General features: G+C 37.7%; 1 protein-coding gene across 1 annotated transcript in view; it reads right to left on the bottom strand.

Moving 5' to 3' along the window:
• Positions 1 to 270: 270 nt before the first annotated feature.
• SLC9B1 (solute carrier family 9 member B1) overlaps positions 271 to 17,026 on the bottom strand; it is an 80,120-nt gene continuing 63,364 nt past the window's right edge. The window contains exon 12 of the mRNA XM_064286301.1: positions 271 to 500. Coding sequence (XP_064142371.1) covers positions 285 to 500 — 216 coding nt within the window. The 3' untranslated portion in view covers positions 271 to 284. The remainder of the gene's footprint in view (positions 501 to 17,026) is intronic.

Here is a 17,026-nt window from a genome sequence, read left to right as displayed (position 1 = left end):
AGTTTGTATGGTGATATTAAATTAAGCCTTATGGATCATTTTAAACTATCCTAGAGTATTTACAGACTTATTTAATACTAAGAGGTCATTTCATTTAATACTATTTTTATTAAATTAGCTTCAGAATAAAAAATTACAGGTAAGCTGCGTAATGAGGTCACATATTTACTAAACAGTGGGTTCAATGTGCAATCTCCACATATTTGTAATCCCTTATTTTTCTCTCATCTAAGATAATTTATTTAAAGAACCAGGCAGGTGGTGGCAAAGAAAAAAAATTTTTTTTAATGATGTATTAATATTGTACCAACAGACTTTTTGTAGTGTCTTGGATCAGTGCGAGAAAGCATTTTGGGCCCCAGTATGCCAATAAGAAGAGCCCCATTTGGAGCTGAGATCAAAATGGATAAAAATGCTAACGTCATCACATCCATTGCATACCCTTCCAAATGGTGTGCGCTGATTCTTGCTGATTCTAGAGCCAGAGGACCTAATACAGCCTGCATTCAGGGGAAAAACACAGAGCATAAAGAAAAATGTTAAACAGAGTTAACATATAATTTAAGTAAATGGCTCTGTTAAACAAAAAGCAAACAAAGCCTAGCACTTATACTATTAGAAAAAAAGACAAAAGTGCTGAGTAATTTTCATTAAATACTCATCAATTCTATGTTTTATCTAGCAAATATATTTGGAGAAAGAGTGGAATAGTGACAAATCAATGTACAGACATTTTGGGGCTGATTTTGTACTCTTGCTCCCTCAGTTTCCCTCCATTGAAATATCTTTTTTGAATGCTCACGTTACCCGCAGAGCCTTGGGAGTTCTAACTGAACCATGTGGTGCTAGGTTCTTGGTAACAATAAGACAACACAAAATACTAAGGTCCCTTAGGGTTCTAGGATTTGTTGCTCTTCTTATTGTCCTTCTTGCTTGGGAGACAGTGATATAGTAGAAGTTACAAGAGATTTGGAATCTAGCAAACGGGTTGAATTCTGTTTTTGCTGCAACCAGGTGAGTGATCTTGCTTGTACAAGGGACTCAAGCTCTCTGAGCTACTAATTATTTATAAAGTGAACAATGTAATAATTACCTTACTGTATATTTGTGAGGATTAAATATGAGAATGCAAAGAATACCTGGGACATAGTAGGTATTCAGATAATAGTTCCTCTCACCACCCCCACCTGTCAAGTCATTCCTCCTCCCCTGCCAGTCAGAAAAGACAAATGATAGTAACACGTAATACTGCATTTTCCTAAGATCAAGTTTGCTTTGAGGCTCTGCATCAAATGTGAAAATTTTCAGGGATAAATAAATACAATATTCTAAAAACTTTCATCAAACAGCAAAAAAAAACAAAACAAAAACAAAACCCAAACCTATTGCCACTGAGTGGATTCTGACTCATAATGACCCTATAGGACAGAGTAGAACTGCCCCATAGGGTTTCCAAGGAGTGGCTGGTGGAATCGAACTGCTGGACTTTTGGTTAGTAGCCGAGCTCTTAACCACTGCACCACCAGGGCTCCAATAACTTCTACAGTACCTGATAATTTTCAGAAAAGTACAAAAACACTAATTTCTTTTTTCTCCAATACATAAAGTAAAAATAGATAAATATAAAAAAAAAAGTAAAAATAGATAAATATAGGACAGATAAATTAGAGCATAACGACTCACCATCTTTTAACACATGCCCAAAGGAACTATTAGAAAATAGTTCAGAAATTCCCATTTATTCAAACATCAGGTCACCATTTTCCTTAGTTTCTTAACTTATATGTCTATTTCCAGTTGCTGTCGAGTTAGTTTTCTACTCATGGAGACCCCACATATGTCAGAGTGAAACTGTCCTCCATGAGGTTTTCAGTGGCTGATTTTTTAGATATCGATTGCAAGGCCTCCTTCAGATGCCTCTGAATTTGACTTAAACCATTAACTGTGTGCCACCCAGCGATTCATAAATCAATTACTTATGTAAAAACCATTTAAGTAGTCAATATCCAACTATGTGACCTCTATGCTTTAAAGACAGTGACATCATTTAAATTATTCATAGTGGATTTCTTCATGTCTAACTAGGAAGGGTGAACCAACATTTATTAATAACCTACAGTGTGCCAGGTGGTTTAGATATATTATTTACTTCAAACTAATTGATTTTTCTTCCTAATCCAATCATTTTACTCATCTCCCAAACGCTTGCAAAGGCACAACCTACAAACTTGGCACTCCATTTTGAGTTTTAAGTCTTCTACTGTTATTGTGGAACTGTCAATTTCTCTTTTCAGTGCTGTTAGAGTTTGTTTTATGTATTTTGTCATCGGGTGCATAGATATTTATTATGGTTAGGTATTTATGGTGGATTCTTCCTTTAATCATTATATAATGCCCTTCTTTGTCTTTTATGGTGGATTTTGTTTTAAAGTCTATTTTATCTGAGATTAGTATTGTCACTATGCTCTTTTTTGGTAGCTGTTTGCTTGATATCTTTGATTTTTAATAAATTTGTTTTTGCTTCTAAGGTGTGTGTCATTTGTAGACAACATATTGATTGGTACTGTTTTTTTATCCATTCTGTCACTCTGTCTTTTTATGGGTGGATTTAAGCCCTTTATGTTCAGTGTGGTTATTGAGAGATGTGAGTTTATTGCTGTCATTTTGTAGTGCTTTTTTTTTTTTTTTGTGGTCGCTATTTTTTTTATGAGTCAGAATTGAGTCAACAGCAACGGGTCTTTTTTTTTTTTTTTTTTTTGTAGTGCCGACGTTTTCTTTGCTCCTCTTACTCCCTTGTGCTGAATTCCTTTTGTTGGTGGATTTTTTTGTTTCTTTCATTTTTGTAGATTTTGTGTTTACTGAGACTTTGTTTTCGTCTTTATTTCGATGAGTAGGTTTGTTAACGTTCTTTGTGGTTACCTTGAAATCTACTGCTATCTTCCTAAGTTTGAACCAATCTTTTATTACTTGATATCACCTTGACTTCTTTTCCACTTGAAAGTTCTATAACTACACCATTTATTCCCCCTCTTTTATGGTTCTGATGTTGTTGTCATTTACAGATTAACTTCTCTGTTTCCCTGTTGTAAATCTTTTAGTTTCATTTTATCCTTGAGAGTTCATTACCTGGGTTGGTATCTGGCTGATGCAGTCTTGCATCTTAGATTCAGCGCATTGTTTGGTGTTGTTTGTTCTCTAACTGAAGGACTCCCTTTAATAATTCTTGTAAATTTGGCTTGGTTTTTATGTATTCCCTTAATTTCTGTTTATCTAGAAGTGTCCAAATTTCACCATCATATCAGAGTGAGAGTTTTGCAGGATATATTATTTTGTTGGCAATTTTTTTTCTTTTGAGGTTTTATATGTCATCCCATTGCCTTCTTGCCTGCATGGTTTCTATCGAGTAATCAGAGCTTAGTCTTATTGTTTCCCCTTTGTCTGTGACTTTTTGTTTTTCTCAAGCTGCTGTCAGGATTCTTTCTTTGTCTTTGGTTTTAGCGAGCGTGATTATGATATGCCTTGGTCATTTTCTCTTGGGATCTATCCTATATGGGGTTCACTGAGCTTCTTGGATGGTCAGATTTTAATTTTTCATGATATTAAGGAAGTTTTCTGTCAGCAAATCTTCAATGATCCACTCTGTGTTTTCCAGTTTCTTCCCCAATCTGGAACTCTGATCACTCACAAATTTTTGCTTTTGATTGTATCACACATCGTTCTCACAGTTTCTTCAATCTTTTCTCTGATTTTTCCTCAAACGAAGTGATATCCAAGGATTTGTCTTTAATTTCACTGATCCTGTGTTCCACTGTTTCAAACTTGCTCCTCAAAACTTTTATGACACTGTTCATTTCTGAAATCTTGTTTATCTTTTGAATTTCTAAATTTTGTGTTTATATGATTTCTGTTTGTTTATTTTGACATTTTGTTCTTGAACTATTCCATTGAGTTGTCTGTCTTTTCCTGATTTTGTCTGTTTTTTTCTGTGTTTTCCTTCATCTCTTGGAGGGCCCTGCATATTAGAGTTTTGAATTCCCTATCAGGTAGTTGCAGTGCCTTAACTTCTACCAGAAGGTCATCTGGTGTTATTTTGTATGCTTACAAAAGCCATCCTGCCCTTTTTTAATATATATTTTGATATTGTCTGGTGTCTTCAGGACACTCAGGAATTATTTTCTTCCTTTATTGACTATAGATTTGTTTCCTTAGTCATGCTTTTTTATTTGGTTATGTCTGGGTATGCGGGTTGGCCATTCTTTGTTGCTTGCTCATCTGCGGGCATATTTCTTACCATCTTGTCGAGGTGGGCAGGGCCAGTTGCTCAGCTATGGTGCAGCAGGGCAGGTCCAGTGGATGGAGAGGGGTGGGAATGGGTTGTTTGTGGCAAGTACTGGCGCTGAAAGGTTGGGGCCAGGAGGCAGTGCAGGGTGGCATCCAGTGGTCTGTGCCTGTGGTGCTTGGGAGTCCGGTGCTCAGTGCATGGTGCAGATAGGCAGGAGGGAAGGGGGAGGATGAGATGTGTGGGACTAAGTGGGTATGAAAGAGAGAGAAACAAAAGCCAAAAAAAGAGAAAGGTCCTGAGGGAGCGTGCTGCTGGGGTGGCACAAATCTGGGGAAGCTGTGTGCCAATGACTTTCTAGCCAGATGGTGTGGCACAGCCTATCAAGAAAGGGCAGAGAGAGCACACATGGCTAGTGGGTAGAAAAAAGGAAGGAAGGGAGAGAGAGATAAGAAACTGGAAAAAAAGAGAGAGAGAGAAAGGGACATACAGCCAGGTGGTCAGGAGAAAGGAAAGCAAGAAAGGTAGAGAGAGACAAGAAACCAAGAAAAAAAGAAAAACAAAATGCCCCAAGGGAGCCCACCAGTGTGGCAGTGCATACCAGGGAAGCGGATCCCCAGCTGAGCAGTATGGCACAGCCTGACAAGAAGGAGTGGAGATGGCACATGGTACTAAGTGTTTAGGAGAAAGGAAAGGAAGGAAGGTAGAAAGAGACAAGAAACTGAGAAAAGAAGAAGGAAAAAAAGCCCCAAGGGAGCCTACTGGCTTGGTGGTGTGGAACAAGGAGGAGCACCAAGCAGTGCTGCTCAGTCTGTCAAGGAGGAGTGGAAATGGCATATGGTTACAGGTGTTTGGGAGAAAGGAAAGGAAGTGAGACAGAGAGAGAAGAAACCAAAAGAAGCCAAAAGAAAAAAAAACAAGAACAGCAACAAAGGAAAAATAGCACTGAAGGAACCAGCCAATGTGGGTGAGGTAAATCTAAGTGGCAAGGAGCTGGCATTTCCCCAACTGAGGGACTTTGGCCCACCAGAAAGTGGCAGAGGCCATGTAGAAGGAAGAAGGGCAGGGAGTGGGAAAGCATGTATCCTTCATGACTGGGTGCTCTGTCTCCTGCTGGGAGCTCCACGAAGTAGCCATTTCATACTCCCTGTCCATTGTTCTTGGTAGCTGAGAGGTCGAAGATAATGAATTCTTGCTGCGTTAGCTGATATGGGACCTCCACTCTGTAGCTCTCCCTCTTCTTTGTCAGTTTTTTATTCCATTTGGTGCTTGGTTGAGTTCTTTATCCCTTCATTTGACTCTGAGGGTTCTGGGACTCATGTTTGTTATCTGTTTTACTCAGTTTTTCAGGTCCTTGCTGTGGAGGGATGGTGTGGTGCTTCTGTCTATAGGGTCACGTTGGCTCCACCCCATTTTGAGTTTTAATTTGTTTTTTATTTTTAGTTTTATTTGTCATCAAGTTTTACCAATTCTTTCTTTGAAATCTATCAAAATCATTCCTGTTTCTCCTGTCCTTTGCCAAAACCCAATTTTAGACCCAATTTTTACGTTAGCGTAATAACTTGGAAATAGTTCCAGGCTCTCTCCCTTCAGAGTATACTTTCAAAGTATACTTTAGAAACACTATACTTTCATAAATGTTACCTTGACTGACAACTCCCCTACTCAAAAAATCAACACCTAACTAGTACTGGTTATATCCTGCATTATAGCTAGTATCTATAATGCCAAGACTCCTCATCTTGGCATTCAAATCCCTTTATGAGCCCTTTATGGCACAAATTTATATTATTTCTACCCTTATTTTCTACTCCTCTTCAGTATGTATCAGACCATAACCTTCTGGAAGTTCATTCTTGCATCTGCCTTTTCTCCCACATATTTTTCAGTCCCTCTGAATTTTACCACTGCCTCTTTTCCCCTCACCATGCTATTCCATTAAATAAATTTTATTCAAACTTAATTCATACCTCAACTCTCCATCCACCAAGACATATTAGCTCATACATTTAATCTACTCTTTTATCATCTACCCGTATTCTTATTATATGTTAAGGCTTGTTGACCATAATAAGTCCTATAGTATCTTAATGCAAGGCCAGTATCATGTGCTTTTTTTTTTTTTAAATCTCTTAAGCAGCAAATTTGTTTCTAGAGTCTCAGTAATCTCTCAATAAACACATAGGCTGGATATTTAAAATGTGAATTTATAAAACCAAGGAATTACAAATTGAACTGGTATTAATGTTTCTAACATAACCCAGAATGTAAAAAGAATCAGTAGTGACAGTACAAATACTAATAAAAATTAACACCATTACCACCAAAATTGTGGTTCTTGGTAAAAATAAACATCTATTGCATTCAGAGATGGGGCCAAGATGGTGGAATAGTCAGACACTTCCTGTGGTTACTCTTACAACAAAGACCCCCCAAAACACGTAAATGAATCATATTTGACAATCTAGGAGCCCTGAACATCAAAGGCAAAATTGAAGAATTGGACTGAGTGGCATATGGGAAGGAGAGACGGTTCAGAAGCAGCAATGAGTTGCCATACCTGACCCGGTGGGAATAGGCACACTGCAGGCTGAACTGACTAGTGTGCATGGTGAGGCAAGTAGTGGTGCTTGGGACACGTTTTCCACATCAGGAGAGACCGAGCAGCGGAGAGTCTACTCAAGCCTCCAGAACTAGCAACAAGCTGTGCTTAGTTGGCAAAAGGTAAGTATGTATGTCCAACCTACTGCATGGATAAAAAACGCCCTCTTTGGGAAGAACCTTTCTCCCATTTACCTGCCCCCCCCCCGCTCTGCAGGGTCCCAGGCCAGCTTCAGCAATTGCTTTGTCCCCTGGGCTGAACGTAGGACCCATCTTGAGCCCTGAGCCATTCTACCAGCTTTGGAGAGGGGATAAATTAACAAACAGGAAAAAGTAACCTATCAGCTCCGCTAAGTGGGAACGTAGGGCAGGCATAGCCCCTTTGCCTAGGCACAGGCATAAGGGATCCATGGAGTTTGAATGCCTTTCAACCCTGCATAGACCTCTGTGGGCCCATTTCAACAGCATATGCCTCAATACCACAGTAAAATATGTAAAAGATGACAACATTAAAACAAAAAAGAGGAACTATATGATGTAGTCAGAGATCTTTCATACAGAGATGAAGTCAAGGTGATATAAAGAAATAAAAGATTTGTTTAAACTTAGAAAAATAGCAGTAAATATTATGGTAACCACAAAGGAAACTAACAATCCTACACATCAAAATAAAAAAGAAGAAAAACAAAGACTCAGGAAATACAAAATAAACAACAATGAAAACGATGAAAAGAAAATACATAAAGAAAAATGACTCAGCACAGAAAATTAAGTGGAACAAAGAAACTGTCAACAACACACAAAAAAGACATCAAAATTGCAGCACTAAACTATCAATAATTACACTGAATGTAAATGCACTAAATGTACCAATAAAGAGACAGAGAGTCACACAATGCATGAAAAAACACGATCTGTCTATATGCTGTCTACAAGAGACACACCTTAGAGGTACAAACTAAAACTCAAAGAATGGAAAAAAAAAATCAAGTAAACATCAATCAAAAAAGAGCAGGAGTGGCATTATTAATCTGAGAAAATAGACTTTAAAGTAAAATCCACCACAAAGGATAAGGAAGGACAGTATATAATGATTAAAGGGTCAATACACCAGGAGGACATAACCATAATACATATTTATGCACCCAACAATGGGGCTCCAAAATACATAAACTCTAACAGCATTGAAAGAGAGATAGACAGCTCCACAATAATAGTAGGAGACTTAAAAACATCACTATCAGTGAAGGACAGAACATCCAGAAAGAACTGCAATAGAGACATGGAAGACCTAGATGCCACAATCAACCAACTTGACCTCATAGACATATACAGAACACTCCACCTAACAGCAGCCAAGTATACTTTCTTTTTCAACGCACACGGAACATTTTCCAGAATAGACCACATATTAGGCCATAATGCAAGCCTTCACAGAATCCAAAGCATCGAAATATTACAAAGCATCTTTTCTGACCTCAAAGCCATAAAAGTAGAAATTAATAACAGAAAAAACAAGGAAAAAAAAAAAATCAAACACATGGAAACTGAACAGCACCTGGCTCAAAAACTACTGGGCTATAGAGCAAATTAAGGACAGAATAAAAAAATTCACAGACTCAAATGAGAATGAAAACACATCCTACCAGAACCTTTGGGACACAGCAAAAGCAGTGCTCAGAGGGCAATTTATATCAATAAATGCACATATCCAAAAATGTGAAAGGGTCAAAATCAAAACATTACCCTACAACTCGAAAAAATAGAACGAGAGCAGCAAAAGAAGCCCTCGGGCACCAGAAGAAAGCAAATAATAAAAATTAGAGCAGAATTAATTAAATAGAGAAAAGAAAAACAATCCAAAGACTTAACAAGACTGAAAGCTGGTTCTTTGAAAAGATCAGCAAAATCGATAATCCACTGGCCAAACTGACAAAAGAAAAACAGGAGAGGAAGCAAATAACCTGAACAAGAAATGAGATGGGTGATATCACAACGGACTCAACTGAAATTAAAAGAATCATAACAGGAAGCTATGAGAAATTGTACTCCAACAAATTTGAAAACCTAGAGGAAATGGACAAATTTCTAGAAACACACTACCTACCTAAACTAATACAAACAGAGGTAGAACAACTAAATAAACCTATAACAAAAGAAGAGATCAAAAAGGTAATTAAAAAACTCCCAACAAAAAAAAAGTCCTGGCCTTGACGGCTTCACTGGAGAATTCTACCAAACTTTCAGAGAAGAGTTAACACCACTACTAATAATGGTATTTCAGAGCATGGAAAAAGATGGCATACTCCTAAACTCATTCTATGCAGCAAGCATTACCATGATACCAAAACCAGGTAAAGGCCCCACGAAAAAGAAAATTACAAACTAATATCTTTTTTTTTTTTTTTTAATATCCACCATGACCAAGTGGGATTCATACCAGGTATGCAGGAATGGTTCAGCATTAGAAAAACAAGCAATGTAATCTATCACATAAATAAAACAGAAGACAAAAACCACATGATCTTATCAACTGATGCAGAAAAGGCATTTGACAAAGTTCAACACCTATTCATGATAAAAACTCTCAGCAAAATAGGAGTAGAAGGGAAATTCCTCAACATAATAAAAGGCATTTATACAAAGCCAACAGCTAACATCATCTTAAATGGAGAGATCCTGAAAGCATTCCCCTTGAGATCAGGAACCAGACAAGGATGCCCTTTATCACCACTCTTATTCAACATTGTGCTGGAGGTCCTAGTCAGAGCAATTAGGCTAGATAAAGAAATATAGGGCATCCAGATTGGTAAGAAAGAAGTAAAAGTATCCTTATTTGTAGATGATATGATCTTATACACAGAAAATCCCGAAGAATTCACAAGAAAACTACTGGAAGTAATAGAAGATTTCAGCAAAGTATCACGATACAAGATAAACATACAAAAATCAGTTGAATTCCTCTACGCCATTATTGGAAATCACCAAATCAATACCATTTACAATAGCCCCCAAGAAGATAAAATACTTTTGAATAAATCTTACCAGAGATGTAAAAGACCTATACAAAGAAAACTACAAGAAACTACTGCAAGAAACCAGAAGAGGCCTACATAAGTGGTAAAACATACCTTGCTCATGGGTAGGAAGATTCAACATTGTGAAAATGTCTATTCCACCCAAAGAAATCTACAGAAACAATGTATCCTGATCCAAATTACAATGGCATTTTTTAATGAGATGGAGAAACAAATCACTAACTCCATATGGAAAGGGAAGAGGCCCCAGATAAGCATTACTGAAAAAGGAGAACAAAGTGGGAAGCCTTACACTACCTGATTTTAGAACCCATTATACCGCCACAGTAGTCAAAACAGCCTGGTACTGGTACAATAATAGATACATAGACCAATGGGACAGAATTGAGAATTGAGACATAAATTCATCCACCTATGAGCAGCTGGTATTTGACAAAGGCCCAAAGTTCCTTAAATGTGGAAAAGACAGTCTCTTTAACGAACAATTCTGGCAAAACTGGATATCCATCTGCAAAAATATGAAACAAGATCCATACTTCACACCAGGCACAAAAACTAACCTAAAATGGATCAAAGACCTAAATATAAAATCTAAAATAATAAAGATCATGGAATAATAGGAACAACACTAGGAGCCCTTATACATGGCATAAACAGAATATAAAACATTATTTAAAATGCACAAACACCAGAAGAGAAACTAAACAACTGGGAGCTCCTAAAAATCAAACACTTAGGCTCTTCAAAACACTTGACCAAAAGAGTTAAAAGACAACCTACAGACAGGGGAAAAAAATTTGGCTACGACATATCTGATCAGGTTCTAATTGCTAAAATCTACGAGATACTGCAAAACTTCAACAACAAAAAGACAAATAACCCAATTAAAAAATGGGCAAAGGATATGAACAGGTACTTAACCAAAGAAGACATTTAGGCAGCTAACAGATATATGGGGAAATGCTCACGATCATTAGCCATTAGAGAAATGCAAATCAAAGCTACAATGAGATACCATCTTACCTCAACAAAGGTAGTATTAATCCAAAAAACACAAAATAATAAATGTTCGAGAGGTTGTGGAGAGACGGGAACGCTTATACACTGCTGGTGGGAATGTCAAATCGTACAACAACTTTGAAAAGTGATTTGGCACTTCCTTAAAAAGCTAGAAATAGAAGTACCATATGATCCAGCAACCTCATTCCTTGGAATATATCCTAGAGAAATAGGAGCCGTCACACGAATAGATACATGCACACTCATGTGCATTGCAGCACTATTCACAGTAGCAAAAAAGACGGAAACAACCTAGGTGTCCCTCAACAGATGAATGGGTAACCAAATTATGGTATATTCACAGAATGGAATACTATGCAACGATAAAGAACAATGATGAATCCACAAAACTTCTCATAATATGGATGAATCTGGAAGGCATCATGCTGAGTGAAATTAGTCGTAAAAGGAGAAATATTGTATAAGACCACTATTATAAGAACACAAGAAAAGGTTTAAGCACAGAAGAAAACATTCTTTGATGGTTATGAGTGTGGGAAGGGAAAGAGAGGGGTACTCACTAACTAGATAGTAGACAAGAATTATCTTAGGTGAAGGGAAGGACAACACACAATACAGAGCAAGTCAGCACAAATGGACTAAACCAAAAGCTAAGAAGTTTCCTGAATACAACCAAACGCTTTGAATGACACAGTAGCAGGGGTGGGGGTCCGGGGACCATGGTTTCAGGGGACATCTAGGGCAACTGGCATAACAAAATTTAAGAAAATGTTCTGCATCCCAGTTTGATGAGTGACAACTGGGGTCTTAAAAGCTAGCTAGTGGCTATCTAAGATGCATCAATTGGTCCCAACCCCCCCAGAGCAAAGGAGAATGAAGAACACCAAAGACATACGGTAAAGATGAGTGCAAGAGACAGAAAGGGCCACATAAACCAGAGACTCCATCAGCCTGAGACCAGAAGAACTAGATGGTGCCCAGCTACCACCAATGACTGCCCTGACAGGGAATACAACAGAGAGTCCCTGATGGAGCAGGAGAAAAGTGGGGTGCAGAACTCAAATTCTAGTAAAAAGACCAGACTTAATGGTCTGACTGAGACTGGAGGAACACCAGAAGACATGGCCCCCGGACTCTCTGTTAACCTAGAACTAAAACCATTCCTGAAGCCAACTCTTTAGACAAAGATTAGACTGGACTGTAAGACAGAAAATGATACTTATGAAGAGTGTGCTTCTTAGTTCAAGTAGATACATGAGACTAAATAGGCAGCTCCTGTCCGGGGACAAGATGAGAAGGCAGAAAGGGACAGGAGCTGGTTGAAGGGACACACAAAATCCAGGGTGGAAAGAGTGTGCTGTCACATTATAGAGTGAGCAACTAGCATCACATAACAATGTGTATAAATATTTGTATGAGAAACTAACTTGAGCTGTAAACTTTCACTTAGAGCACAATTTTAAAAAAATCTATTGCATTCAAAAAGAAACAAGTTCAGTCTGTCTGAACTAACCATTCCATCAATTGTAATGACCATTCTTAGATGTGTAGTTAGTATCTTGGTAAAAGTTAAACACAATGTTATCACCAGATAAATCTTTATTCCCCTATCAAATGGCTAACTTGTTAGTCTAATGCAAGAGAACTGAAATGAATTATTAAAAGACCTGTGATGCCCAAATTCATCTTTGATGCAATTTTAAAGATTTTTTTTATTATGATATAGGATTTGGGAAGCAGGAGCCATGTGGAAGGAACCAAGAAGAATGTGGAGTCAGGATTGGTGGAAGACTCATTAACAGCCTGTGATATGCAGATGACACAACCTTGCTTGCTGAAAGTGAGGAAGATTTGAAGCACTTACTAATGAAGATCAAAGACTACAGCCTTCAGTATGGATTACACCTCAACATAAAGAAAACAAAAATTCTTAAAACTGGACCAATAAGCAACATCATGATAAACAGAGAAAAGATTTAAGTTGTCAAGGATTTCATTTTACTTGGATCTACAATAAACACCCATGGAAGCAGCAATCAGGAAATCAAATGACATATTGCACTGGGTAAATATGCTGCAAAAAACCTCTTTAAAGTGTTAAAAAGCAAAGATGTCATTTTGAGAAGTAAAGTGCACCTGATCCAAGCGATGATATTTTCAACAGCCTCATATATATGCGAAAGCTAGACAATGAATAAGGAAGACCAAAGAAGAACAGATGAATTTGAATTATGGTGTTGGCAAAGACTATCAAATATACCATGGACTGCCACAAGAATGAACAAGTCTGGCTTGGAAGAAATACAGCCAGAGTACCCCTTGGAAGCGACAGTGTTGTCTTAGTCATCTAGTGCTGCTATAACAGAAACACCACAAATGGATGGCTTTAAAAAAGAGTTTATTCTCTCACAATCCAGTAAACTAGAAGTCCGAATTTAGGGTGCTGGCTCCAGGGGAAGGCTTTCTCTCTCTGTAGGCTCTGGAGGAAGGTCCTTGTGATGCATCAGTCTTCCCTTGGTCTGGGAGCATCTCAGTGCAGGAACCTCAGGTCCAAAGGATGTGCTCTGTTCCCGGGACTGCTTTCTTGGTGGTATGAGGTCTCCATGTCTCTCTGCTCGCTTCTCTGTTTTATATCTCAGAAGATACTGGCTGAAGACACTATCTAATCTTGTAGATCTCATCAATATAGCTGCTGCTAATCCATACAGATAGGATTTACAACACATAGGGAAATCACATCAAATGACAAAATGGTAGACAATCACACAATACTGGGAATCAGGACCTAGCCAAGTTGATAGATATTTTGGGGGGATAAAATTATAATCCATGATAGATGGCAAGACCTTGTCTCATGTACTTTGGACATATTATCAGGAGGAACAAGTCCCTGGAAAAGGGCATCATGGTTGGTAAAGTAGAGGGTCAGCAAAAAACAGGCAGACCCTTCACAAGAGGATTGACACAGTAGCTGCAACAATGGGCTCAAATATAACAATGAGTTTGAGGATGGTGCAGGACCAGGCAGCGCTTCATTCTGTTGTACATGGGGTCGCTATGAGCCAGAACTGACTCGATGGCACCTAACTACAAAAACAACAACAGGAACTTGGGAAGCAGGAACCATGCTTAGATTATTTTATAGATCTCTTGCCTCTACTATATATACTCTTTTACACATAAGTACTTGTGCATCTTATGGATAAATAAATTTTGGATAAATTATTCATAGTTGCTACCCCCCAGTGTGTGAAGAGACTATAGACCTATTCTACATTATTGACCTGTTTCACTCCTTCCTTAGCATGGAAATTTGGTATTTGGGCTTTCAATGTTTAAGATGGATGACTTTGTGTGTTGTCTATATATAAAAGGAAAACATTCCTTTGAATTCTTTACTGTTTTAGAATGATGTATATACAACCCTACTGGATCACAAAATGTTTTTTTGTGACCCAGTACAAAACGCCAGAGATCCTCTAGCGTTTATATTTTTTATTGACATAAAGCAAATTTCTTGCTAATCTTTTTTCTTTACTAATATAGGCTTAAAATTTCTAATGATTAAATACAAATATTTATCTTCTGTGGAGTTACAGAGTAACAGCAAAATGTCAGAAGCATTACTTCTAGCACTATGGGACATACTGCCAAAAGAACCCTTCAATTCAAGATCAGTTTCCAAATTCCATATCAGTGATTAACAGCGGTGTAGGCTTTCTATGATAACTATTTGTTGAACATAAAGTCAGTATGCTAGTTGCTGGGGAGAAAAAGATAAATTAGACAGAAAGTCAACTCTAAAGAATCTTACAGTTTAGAAGAGGACTTGAGCATAAAGGAACAGCCAAAAAAATAAAAAATAAAATCATTGCCTGTAATAGATGATGATGATGGTGAAACTAAAATAATAATATTTATTTAAAGCGCTTATGCAGCTTTTGTCACATGGCAGGTATCATTCTTAAAGCTTCATGTTTGTAAACTGATTTTATTCTCACCCATTATGTGGGGACCAGTATTAGACAATAAATAGATCGGTCCTAGTGACTGAGATCTAATATTATTTCTTTAAAAGAACCCAATTATCAAACTGAACTTAAAGTTGTAAACTATTTATTTCTTCCCTTTTTCCACTCTAATTTGCATCAGTGTGTCTACACAAAAGAATGAGAAAGGAGTGAATCTTAGCTCATTCTATTTCAGCAGCAGAGAAAGGAAGAAGAGGATAAAGGTGAAAAATCTTCACTTGATTTGAAATTTAAAACTATTTGTTCATTCATTTGTGACTTTATCATCTATTGTTGTTCATGTGGCTCCCTCTTCAACCAATAATTGATTTTATGCCTTGTCAATCCCTGCAACTAGCTTGATAATCTTTTGTACAGAAGACAGCCTGGTCCCAGCAGACGGGAGCCGCCTGCAGCAAGATAATACCGCAGGACGCGACGGGGCGTGGTCTCTTTCCTCACACCTGCTTTTCTTTTCCCTTGCTTTAAGAAAATTATTGAAGAATCAAGAAAATTACAAGTATATTGTTGGAAGGAAAGAGAACAGAGGACTGGATGCTCTTTTTATAGGTTTATTATTCCCTACAGCAGAGATTGAAGTCCCTGGGTGGTGCAAACGGTTAATGTGCTCGGCTTCTAACTGAAAGGCTGGCGGTTTGAGCTCACCCAGAGGTACCTCTGAAGATGGCTCTGGTCATCTACTTCTGGAAAATCAGCCACTGAAAACCCCAGGGAGCACAATTCTACCCTGACATAGATAGAGTCGCCGTGGGTTGGAATCAACTTGATGACAGTAGGTTTGGTATAGCAGAGATTAGAAATAGAAATTAGTATTATTATTTATAGTACTTAAAATAACAACATTGTGCTAAGCACTTAACATCGATTATCTCACTTAATCCTCACAACACTACTATGAAATATATACAATCATACCCCTCAAAGTAAAGATGAGGAAACTGAGGCACTTGGAGACTAAGAAGTAACATGCCTAAGGTTATAGAACTAGTAAAGCGGCATTCAAACATAGGCAGCCTGGCCACCTAGTCTGCTTTTTGAACCATGATGTGTAGAGCATTTTGGTGCATGGAAATTAACAGGTTTCTGTTTTGGAATAAGAATGGAGAAAAGAATATGAGTAAATCAAGACATTATGCTGCCAGGTTAAACAGCCTAACAATAATAGCAGTAGTTTTTAATAAAAGGAGAATGCCGTGAATCAGAGGGCAAAATTAAAAGTTTCACTTTTCATTCATTTATAAAGGCTTGCAGTGCATACTTAGTGTATACTTCCTGTGTGCCAGGCACTGTGTTAAGTGCTGCAAAAACAATAATGAGAAAAACAGACACTATCCCTGTCTTTCCCATATAGTCTAGTGGGACAATTTAGTTACTAACTAAATAATCATATGAATAACCATGTAATTGGAAACTCTGATAAGTGTGATGAAAGTGAAATACAAGATGATCTGTGAGCATGCCACAAAAGAATGTGACTCCTACCTGAGCTGAAGGAACAGTGGGTATTCATGAGTTGAAGAGGGTGTGGAGAAGAGGCTATCCTGGCAAAGAGAGCATGGCATCTTTGTGGAGACGGGTATTGATAGATAAGACTGAGAGATAAGCAGAAACTATTGTGCAGAGTCTAGTCATGCTCCTGGAGAAGGTAAGGATGGCCAAGCTGGTGAAGTCTAGAGTCCAAGTAAAGCTTCAGCTATTTTGAGATGCTTAAACACTAACAGAATATGTGTATAGATATATATATATATGGTAGAGTAGGTGGCAGGAGTAGGAAAAACATAAAAAATCAATTTGTCTCTACTTTAAAATCATAACATTTGGTAAAATATAAAAATTCCAATTTTTAGGCATACTCTTATATTTTAGTTAGAAAATGTTTTCATAAATTTAGGAACTACAGTCAGTCCTCATTATCCATGGTAGTTATGTTCTACAAAGTCTCCTTGAACCCTGAATTACTGAGTACTGTACGAAGTACTGCTCCTAGGGGCCGCAGGGATTAGGTTCCTGTAAGCCTCTGGTTACAACATTTTTGTCAACCGATCAATACATAAACT

The sequence above is a fragment of the Loxodonta africana genome, chromosome 5, assembly GCF_030014295.1.
Source record: "Loxodonta africana isolate mLoxAfr1 chromosome 5, mLoxAfr1.hap2, whole genome shotgun sequence".
NCBI lineage: Eukaryota > Metazoa > Chordata > Mammalia > Proboscidea > Elephantidae > Loxodonta > Loxodonta africana.
Note: the sequence above shows the minus strand (reverse complement) of the source record. Positions and strands in the feature narration are given on the sequence as shown.